Consider the following 11,029-nt stretch of genomic DNA (forward strand, 5'->3'; position numbering starts at 1 on the left):
CCACATGGCTAAACACACAGCTAAACCTATTATTATAATGTAATACAGGAGATGCTCCCAGGCCCATACAGTGTCTATCAATAATAGTCTATGTGTGCACTGATAAGTCTTAGCCGTAGCCTTTCTGTGTGGATTCTGATGCGTACGAGTGCCATTTGGGTTCATAGTGCTACCGTCTTTTATTAAGCGTGTGTTTTTATTCATTTTTTCATTATTTACACATGATTGTGCTTTAAAAATGTATTCTGGAAGTAAAGGGGCAACAACAATTTCAATTAGAGGTCTGTATTGCTCAAAAATGCATAGAAAACTATTGGCTCTCAGGGTCAATTCCATAAGGTTAGCAGATTCCCTTATGTAAGTTTTTACAGCACAACACACTGCTGCTTCTTAGTGACCTATCCTAGCATTGCCTTTACTATTGCCTCTGCTACTCTATCTGCTCAAACTCATACAAATGCAGCTGCAGTAGCCCTGAGCCGTCCCAGCCTTGTGCTAATAAGAGTCCAAGGTTAGCAAAGTAAAGCTCACTCTTAGAATATAATGCTATAATAATGAAAAAAATACGGGCGATATCTGGGTTAATAATGTTCACATGATATTGCACCAAGATAAGACAAATGAATGAGTATCTAAGTTGCTCAAAATTTGCAAATAATCTATCTGGGCTGTGTGTGTATGAGTATTCTCTCATACTGAACAATGTAGACTTCACTCTGCTCTTCAGAACTTCTAAAACACTTTGCAAATACCCAGACCTGTAGCGTAGTGCTTAAACTGTGCCAAATCGTCAGTATTGAAAACTACAATTCATCTCTTTTTTACCGCAGATTTGCTGTGCTCTGCTAACCCCTGCTAACACTATTGCACCTTTTCTACCCACTCACATGCTCTTTCTCTCTCCTCTTTTTCTCTCATCTTCTTGCTCCCCCGCTGCAGGTTCTCAAAGGCTTCCCTGAGTGTCTGCAGGCCGACATCTGCTTGCACCTGAACAGGACTCTGCTGCAGAACTGTAAGGCGTTTAAGGGCTCCACTAAGGGCTGTCTGCGTGCGCTGGCCATGAAGTTTAAGACCACACACGCGCCGCCCGGGGACACGCTGGTGCACGCGGGCGACGTCCTCACGGCGCTATACTTCATCTCACGCGGCTCCATCGAGATCCTGCGTGGGGACGTGGTGGTGGCCATCTTGGGTGAGGAAGAGCTTTTTGTAACAGTGTGTCTGGAATTGTGTGAATACGAAAGAGACACCGTTTGATTGTCATTGTCATTGTTTTAGTAAAAATGCATTAGGCGTATATAGAGCTTTTCCAGACACTCAAAGTCATTTCATGCATTATTCATATGCTTCATGCAGACCTTTGGAAGTGAAAGCATACACGCACATACACCACATTTGTACTAGGCAATGGGGGTGTAGTACCTCGCCACAACAACTGTTTTCCACCACTGTCCCACTGTGTTTGTGTATTTGGTATTCCCAGCAGTCTCCCATCCAAGTACTAACCAGGCCCAGCCCTGCTTAGCCCCCTGAGATGTGACAAGATCAGGCTTTGACAAGGAAGTTTGTCAAAGCTTTAGGCGAGACATTATCAGAAATTAAAAACAAAACAAACTTAGACAACTCTGCTTTAAGCAAGATGGTACTAATGTATGTGACCTGGAGTGCTGTGTGGGTGACTGAATGGTGTACACGACTCTCAAACACACACAATATGACGGGTTAAACTAAATGCTGTAGCCAAAAATATTCTCTTGCACAACATTGTCTAAAGTGTGTTCGATATCATTATTTATCTATTAAGAATAAGGTGACTCGCTTAGGAATGGGGACAAACTAAATGCTTAAGTGGGTAGATACATTAAAGTAGCTTTTTCCTGGAATTGTACTTACTGTAATACTTCTACTAATAGAGTATACAATATAACAGTACTCTTACTTGAATAAAGGTTTTGGTTACTCTTCCCACTGTGAGTAAATCTACAAGTGACAAAAGCTTTATGCTGACAGTATGAAATGATTTGAACATTTCATTGCACCGCTCCTTCAGATATAATTTAGTTTTTTGAATACAAGATTTTGTACATCTTCAAATGATAACTATGTCTCTCACTTGAGTAGTAATTTCCTTTAACAACACTCCTGATCCTGTCTGAGAGAGGGATATCACCATGTTATAAAACATCTTTTCCTTGTCTCAGGTAAGAATGACATCTTCGGCGAGCCCATAAACCTGTACTCGCGTCCAGGGAAGTCTAACGCAGATGTGAGGGCCCTGACCTACTGCGACCTGCACAAGATCCTGAGGGAGGACATCATGGAGGTGCTGGACATGTACCCTGAGTTTGCAGACCATTTCTGGAACAACCTGGAGATCACCTTCAACCTCAGAGATGTACGTTGACACAACACAGGGAATAATTTAGTATCATTGCATTTGGAGTATAGTGACTTATTTATGACTATATATATATATATATATATATATATATATATATATATAAACAATAATAATAAAATTCAAGACAAAATATTTTAAAAGCCAGGGATGGTAATGCAGTTATTTTATTTTTTTTTTTATTGATTTTTATTTTTTTTTGCTAAATTCCATACATCAAGTAACACCAATACCACATGAAAATATAAACACATAATAAAGACATAATAAAGACATTTCAGGTGGAGGGTATGCCACTTGTGTGTCTCTATTGAGATGTTATTTCTTTTCCTTGAATGTTCCACAGTATGGCATTACAGTATTCTGTTTACATGGCAACGGGTGGTATCACCAGGCTCCGTTTAGTGGGGAAGCAGCCTGCTAAGAATGATGTGTTTTTAAGCAATAAATATACATCCAATTGAAAAAAAAACAACAACAACATGTTGCCTTAATGATTATTATAAATTAGCTATACTATACATAAAATATATATTTTAATAAAGCAATAAATAACACAATAAAACACTAAAATCAATTTAAAAAAAAATAAAATTAAAGAATTATTACCGGTATGTAAGATTAATTTACTGTCATCACAGCTGGAACTAACCAACATATATGTCAGAAAACACACTGAGATTATGTTTCCTTGATATTCATAAGTGCATGTTCTTTGATATTTAAAAGTCCATGCTTTTTCAGACAAACATGATCCCGGGGTCTCCCAGCAGCGACGAGTCCAAGTCTGGAGGCTTCAACAAACTCCGCAGACGCAAGTTGTCCTTCAGACGCCGCACGGAGAAAGGTATCTCAGCAGAGGGGAAATGGGATTTACTACTGGAATATTGTTCAAATGAATATTTAGGTTTGATACAACTTCCAGTATTGATTAGTATTTGAGTTTTGACTTTTTTGACTTTTTGACCTTGACTTCCATTCTTGTGTGTAGATGATGCAGACGCCGGTGAGATCAAAAAGTCCCACAAAGCCATCAGGAGGCGACAGAGAGACACTTCCCACACCCAGAGAACAGAGGAAATCCCCCAGGCCCGAGAGTGGACGGCCCCTCGCAGCTCTGTGTCCTCTCACTCCAGTGGGGATGAGGTGAGTGGAGGGACCTGGAGCTAAGTACTTTTGATAAGCTCTTATGTATTCACTTCACCCGCAGGCACCAAGCACTTTCTTCTCCTTGGTCTGACACACTTTCTCACTAAGTCCTTGAAAGTACATGCAGTAGAAGTAGTTCTCATGGGTTGTCAGCCCACAGCTAACAGATACCATACCCAGATACTAAACTTTTTATTGCATTTTAATATATAACACAACTCTTATTCATTTGTTAAAGAGTTAAATGTAGTGATATTGATTCTCATGAATTTTGTGTATTTATTTTTGTTTTTGATCAACGCTTGAACTCAAAAACTTGTTAGCTCAAACATGGTAAAAATAACATACATCATATGAAAAGTACTTTTTACTTACTACTTGCACTTCGTTACCTTCCACCACTGGTATCTACAACGTTAAAAGCAACAAACATAATGGAAAAAAAACAAACAAACATTGAAAGAGATGATGTGTCCAAACTTTTGACTGGATCTTGCTCACAGACACAACATGCAGTACCCTGGGATATGAAACTCTGTGTGTATGTTCCAGGGGGATGAGACAGTGGTGACGGGCCTGGCTCCTCCTCCTGCTCTGGGGAACCCTCATGCTCCAGCCAAGGCCCTGAACTTCAGAGAGAACACAGAACCCGAGGGAGGACCTAAGACTGGCAACACATGCAACGCTCTGTCAGGTCAGACCAGAGCTGGTGTTAGTGTACTACAGTGGTTTACTTTAATGAGTGTAATAAAAGTAACAGCCTCAAAGTCATTTCTATACTTACAGGTGCACTATGTAACTTTTCTTCTTGTCTCTATTGAGATGTTACAGCTGGAATGTTCCACAGTCTTGGCCAATCGCAGCCAGCTAACTATGTCTTTGTAAAGTATTGTAAAAGTCTATATGGTCAAGTCTTTGTACTACATTGGGCTACATTATACACATAGTATTGACGTAATTTACTTGTTCACATTCAAAATAATACAGGGGTGTCCAAACTTTTTTCACTGAAGGCCGCATACCGAAAACATATTTGAAGCAGAGGGCCACACACTGGTGTCGATACAGGGAGTCAAAAGGTGCATTTAACACAGGTTTGACAGAGCCATTGTACCTTTAATAAGACTTGGAATATTATTTTTACGTCTGTGTCACAATGCGATTTGATGTTATTCAGGTTATAGAGGTAGAATCTCTTCAGTTTGCTGTAAAAAATACTTCCTGATCAATTGGGCCATTTTAGGAGGAGGCATTAGGGCCAACAAAAATTGATCTGAGGGCCACATTTGGCCCCTGGGCCGTAGTTTGGACAGCCCTGGGTTAGGATGAAGTGTTAGCAGACTATAGTTGGCTAAGGTTGGTCTAGTCTGAATTCAGGTAACATAGAAAGTTTGTAAAGTCTTCCCGGTTGAATTAATTTGATGATTTGTCTCCCCTCCCAGGAGCCTTCTCGGGGGTATCTAATATCTTCAGTTTCTGGGGGGAGAGCCGTGGTGGGGGGCAATACCAAGAGGTCCCCAGCTGTAGTCTGGCCTCTCCTCCCCCTCTCCACACCCCCGTGCACAGTCTGAGCAGACAGCAGAGGAGTCAGCTCGACGCACGGCTAGACCTGCTCCAGAAACAACTCAACAGGTATGATCCATGAAACGTCTCCCTATTTTATTTATTTTTTTAATACATATATATATATCTTCCTACATTGCTCACTCATCAAAAACATGCCTGAAGAGGTTTTAGATGTCATTCATGCATGTTTGAGTATTTTGAGTATTTTAATTTCTCCTGGGTTGTAAAATTCTGTGGAATGCTCTGCTCACAAGCCTACGTCTTCCGTGCTCCCACATGACAATTCTCCATAAATATACAACAACATGATACAAAACTGTACATGGCAACTTGATAAACCTGATGCAGTGTGCTGTGGTATCATTACCGGAACGCACACGGATTGTGTTGTGATAATGCCCTGAAGGTGAATTGACTTAACGCGGAGAGCAAAAACGTCAAAAACAAAGGTGGAAATTATATAACCTGTTAATATAGCATTTTGAAAAAATAAAAGGTAGCATGGTGATCACCTGTTATTTAATACTATACTGTGAAAACGTCTATAGGCAAAACACAACATCTCCATAGAGACAAGCAGGTGGCAGACCCTACACTAGAAAACTTACATTTTGCACCTTTCCCTAATCCTGTTCTTCCCAAACTGCTGTACATGTACACTGGCTCCCTCTGGTGGTTCTTATTTAGTTTTGTTCAAGTCCTTCATTAAAGTTGGATTTTGCCCTCATCATGTTTACACCCACTTTAGATTTAGCCTGGGGTTTAGTTCGTTTTAATTCTGTTTAGTTCTGGGTGCAATTGTTAAATTTGTTTTTATTTATGTTGTGTTTTGCCTATACATCTGCAGTCAGAGCCTATTAGCTGCACTGAGGGTCCAAAACTGCCTTTAACAGAAACACAGTCGCACACACAACCATTTACTCACAGTGTCTGACAGAAGCTGGGCTATTAATAAGATTCATAAGGCATGGTTGACTCCTGGGGGAAAGTAATTGTTAAAGCATCAAGCAACATAAGCAAAATCAAGTCAGAGGTATTTCTATTGAGTTTTATGAGGCAGTCTGGTTGAACCTATTCATCTGTCATATTTTTGGTTAGAATAAAACTTCTGAAATGTCTTGACTAATGTTTCAAGTGGTGAATTCATAGACTGTATATCAAATTAGATTGAGGGAGTGTGGCATCACCCATAGCGTTTTGAAGCAAATTAAGGCTAGCAGTTAAAGTGGTTAATTTGGTGCCAAGTTCCATGATTGGACTTTCAAATGCACAAACAAAGAGCCAGTCAGGAGTGAGGATGTTGAACGTATATGCCCCTTCCCGTCCTCACCGCTGGTTTTGGCAGGGGACAAGCGCTTAGCAACAAAGCACAATAATTGTCAACCAAATCTGTTGCTATGACTATTTGGAGCTGATCTTAAGGAAAGAAGGCACTGTTGCTCTGTTATTAATGTTCATATATTAATTTACGGACAAAATAGTGAAATAAAAACACCAGGATCATGTAGAGTGGGATAATATGAACATTTTAAAACCACAGTGACAAGTCTGGTAGCAGCAGTTAAAGAGAGAGAAATGTTTTTTCAATAGAAACTGAATTGGTGCCAGAATAAAATCACTCCCACGCTCACTTCCTATTTGGATCACAGCAGCTACCAGGCTCGCTATGTCCATTTATATGTACAGTCTATAGGTGTACCCTAATGAATCATGTGTCCCCTTGTTGTGGCATCAGATTGGAGAGTCGCATGTCTGCAGACATCGGGGCCATCATGCAGCTGCTGCAGAGACAGATGGCCCTAGTGCCTCCAGCCTACAGCGCAGTGTCCTCCCCTCCTCAGGTACGATGGCCGTCACAAGACTCTGTCAACCTGCTCATTTACTGTGAACTGCATCAAGTGTTTTACACCTGACTTAAAACACCATTTCTCTGATGTTATTGAACTGTTCAACATGACCACATGTTTACAGGAAACCGCTACACATCCTGATTCTTCATACGCATTTGTGTCTTGTCTCCACATTGACAGACGTGGAGCAAATGCAAAGAAGCAGCCGACACACTAGGCGCCATGCAGATGTTTGAATTACTAATTTAATTCTGGAATAAATGTGAACGCATCAGTTTGGCTTTGATGCCTAAAAGGAAACCTGGGAATGAGGTGCTCTTCAAGGATCTGTTGGAATCCTTTATTGTGCAAGGGACATAAATATTATAAACACAATGAGTATAAACATAATACTTGTTTATATGTCATGGTTAGATGGATGGTTAGGTACATGCGCGTAATTTGTGTGTGGTCCACAGGTGTCTCCGTACCCAGGCCCCGGTCCAGGGGATAGAACAGTGCCCCCTCTGGAGACAGACACTCTGTCCTCATTGTCACAGGCAAGAGACACACCACACACAATATACACCAGCCTCCATGAGTTTAGAAGAATCAGTGATAAATACACATCATAGCAGCAGAAGTTTAATTTACAAACATGGAATATGTATTGTCACTGTCAGAGGCCATTTCACAGACTCCCACAGACACACAGCACATGACACAGTGCAGTGAAGTTGCATAGTGAAGTGAAGTTGCTATATTTTTATATGTTTGTGTGTGTGTGTGTGTGTGTGTGTGCGTGGGTGTGTGTGCGTGTGTGTGTAGATCCTGGAGGCGCAGGACTTTGAAGAATTCCCGCCCAGGCCACATGAGGGCACTGTGATGAGCAGTCACCCCCCAGGACTGGGTGCTCTGGAGCTGCAGTTGGGACGAGGAACTGGGGCTGGGCTGGTGCCGGGGCCCGGGACCGGCCTGGGTCCAGAGCAGAGCAGTGGTGGTATGGAGCTCACTCCAGGGGCCTGTGTCTCCATGGACCCAGAGAGCCAACGCAGGTTGTCCCTTCAGGAGCCACAGACCCCCCTGGACTCACGGACACCTCAGAGACACCGATCTGACCCAGGGGGAAGCTAAGGCTCCTGGGGCATTTAGACTCCAGGCCCAGCTCCATGCCCAGCGCAGACAGAGGGGCACACTCCCTTTAGGGCACACTTCAGACTCACCTTACAACTACAGGAGAAGCCACTAGAACAGCTGCCTCTGCTCCCATCAGAGGAGCTCCACATGGTACATGTTACTTTAACCAAATCCTCTCAGCATGGGGCGCTGTCCTCTTAACTGTACAGACCTGCTCACAGACTGTGTGCTCCAACAATCCCTTTACTGCTGTATTCACAGCTGGAAGACACAAGCATCAGACTATGAAGCTCTCAATAAGTAGCCATGTTTCACCTTGCACTGAATCCTATGATATTATTCTAGATTGTCTATGTCCGCGGCGCTTCCCAAGAACTTAAAAACTGGTGGTTGGAGACGTGTTAGCTGGCCTAACAGAAGATCTGCTGTCCTCTTCACTCATTGGTTCCTTCCTTCTAAAGTCCTTCCCCCAAGGGGTGGGTGGAGCTCATGCTAAGGCCACCCCTTTCCCAAGAGCACACACTGGATTGGCTGCTTTTCACCTCAGGAGTGGGAACTGGAGGGGTAAAAGCCATGAATTTTCTCAATGAACATATCAATGACCCTGTCATGAACATTGTACAGTTTGCTGGTGACTGAAAAACACATGGCATGCTTAGGCAGGGTCACGGGTAGTAAACTGGCAAACTTACAACTAAAGAAAGACAAAATGTGGTAAAGTTCTGTGTGGAACATGTTTGTAGAAACTTTGAGTCACAGAAGGTACAGATTAACTTATTTATGTTAGTAATAACCAGTGTAAAATGTTCCAGATATGCTTTTCAATGAAGGCACATATTTGAGACAGTCAGTTTTTTTGAACGAGGCCTGCTCCACTTTTCCAAAGCACATGTCTATTTGAAGAAGCGTCTCTATGTTCTAATGCTACCTCAGACTGCATCTGTCCATCTGTTTTCAGCAGAGAAAGTCCTTACAGTTCATGTATACTTAATGTTCCTGTCCCTGATGTGAAACCCTGTACGACACAAGTTTGCCAGTTTACGCAGACCAGCTGAACGCGTCGTTATTCATGTACAGTCTAATATGCAAACAGTGACTGTGCTGCGCTCTGTCGTCTGTCTATGGGTGTGCACAGCTCCCATTCCGCACAGAAGGTCCTGGCTCATCAAGAGAGAAATACTACCACCTTTACAATATATTCCCTTTAAAATATAGGACTAAAACAGGAACACCCTGACCCAAAGTACATAGGCCTTCACCATTTTTCCGGCTAAAATGTTCTTTCTAATTAGAGATTAGTCAGTGGTGAGTTGGAAAGATTGCTGATAGATTAGAATTTACTCATATGTTTATTCCAACTAATTTGATTTTGAGTGAGTTTTTGTTCATTTTATGAAATAATAATTGAATTCTTATAAAAAAAAAAAAAGTCTGTATTTCTAAGAAGGGGATTCTAAACTTAGGCAGAACTGTTTTGATATTTCAGATTTTTAGCATTATCATAACCATAAAGTGGCCATATCCACATCATGTTTGTTACCAGCCTAGCAAAGCTTCCAAGCTTAGCTTCTCAACAGTCCTGGAAATGGCATATTTAGCATGTTTCTTATTCTAATTGAGGCCTATAGGCCTGTGATGTGCTAGGTAAGTTTAATAGCTAACACAGCCTCACCACAGTTTTGTTTAACTTAAAATGCTCCTCAGCATTTTTGTTAAACCATAAGTTTAGGATCTCCTCCTTGTTAAGAAAAAAGGAAGGGCCACAACATCTAATAGCTTACAGTTGCAATATAAAGTAATGTTTTCCCTGAGTTCTGACTGAAGGTGCACTGTTATTCCTCGCTCAGACTGCACACGGTCCAGCTGTGATTCCACTCTTGGACTGATGTTGCTGCGGTGTGACACTTACACAAGGACTGGAGCTCTTCTGCACTGTTGTGGTCACCGCTTTTTAAGCTGCATGTGCAAGACCACGTATTTGTTGATTTATTAAGGGAAAAAGCTGCGGTTGGCTCTGGTGTCCGGCAAAAATAGATTTACAATAAAAATTAATCTGGAGTGCCGTGGCACCACCGCTGGCACCACCGCTGGCACCACCGCTGGCACCACCGCTGGCACCACCGCTGGCACCACCGCTGGCACCACCGCTGGCACCACCGCTGGCACCACTGTTACTAGTTACTTTGAAGTACATGGAATACTTGCGATCACTGGACCGAAGCTGCACCGCGTGCAGTCTGAACCCAGGATTATATGATGGCACTAGTTGGATATAGTACTGTAACACTTAGCTGAAGGAGAGTGTGGAACCTATGACATCTTTGAAACTAGTCTTCCCGATGCGTCCGTCAGAGCAGACCCTTTCAGAGTGCAATAGTCCTTTACTATGACGTTGTAGCAGCTTTGTTTCATCCGCACTTTATTCGTCTGACAGTGCACATGTGTTAGCAGACTCAGGAATGTGTGGCAGATGTCATAGACTTCATTCTAAAATATCGTCTAAAATACGTCAAATTATTTATATTTCTGTCAGATAACTTTTAATGTCCATGGAAGTCCCCTTTAATGCAGACTAGTGACGATTGTACGCTTGCTGGTCGAAGCTGAGTGATTTATTTATTTGGTTGAAGAGATATCATAGTTTGACCTGTATGTTCTGTGATTTTGTCTGTATTTTTATTTATGAAGGATCATTTCACCTCACCTCTAGCCCACATGAGCACGTCTATAATCTGTTATGTTGTCTGTACCAGGTTAGAAATAGGGCGACGTTGTTGTTGCCATCACGCACTTTATGGAACCAAAGCAAGTGAACTCCCCACTCAACCCTTGTGTGCTCTGATGTGAATGTGAAAAATATGAACGGTCCATTGGTGATGTTGTGGCTAAAGAAATAACTAGTGGGATGATACAAAAAAAAATTGATTAAAACACTTACGCACTGAAAAGG

General features: G+C 41.9%; 1 protein-coding gene across 1 annotated transcript in view; it reads left to right on the top strand.

The window, feature by feature from the left end:
- kcnh2b (potassium voltage-gated channel, subfamily H (eag-related), member 2b) overlaps nt 1-8,076 on the top strand; it is a 251,259-nt gene extending 243,183 nt beyond the window's left edge. The window contains exons 14-22 of the mRNA XM_033985980.2: nt 940-1,192; nt 2,202-2,395; nt 3,143-3,245; nt 3,390-3,544; nt 4,100-4,241; nt 4,990-5,179; nt 6,849-6,954; nt 7,422-7,502; nt 7,771-8,076. Of these exons, the coding sequence (XP_033841871.1) occupies nt 940-1,192; nt 2,202-2,395; nt 3,143-3,245; nt 3,390-3,544; nt 4,100-4,241; nt 4,990-5,179; nt 6,849-6,954; nt 7,422-7,502; nt 7,771-8,076 (1,530 nt within the window). The remainder of the gene's footprint in view (nt 1-939; nt 1,193-2,201; nt 2,396-3,142; nt 3,246-3,389; nt 3,545-4,099; nt 4,242-4,989; nt 5,180-6,848; nt 6,955-7,421; nt 7,503-7,770) is intronic.
- The last annotated feature ends 2,953 nt before the right edge of the window (nt 8,077-11,029 follow it).

This window comes from Periophthalmus magnuspinnatus, chromosome 20, assembly GCF_009829125.3.
Source record: "Periophthalmus magnuspinnatus isolate fPerMag1 chromosome 20, fPerMag1.2.pri, whole genome shotgun sequence".
Lineage (NCBI taxonomy): Eukaryota > Metazoa > Chordata > Actinopteri > Gobiiformes > Gobiidae > Periophthalmus > Periophthalmus magnuspinnatus.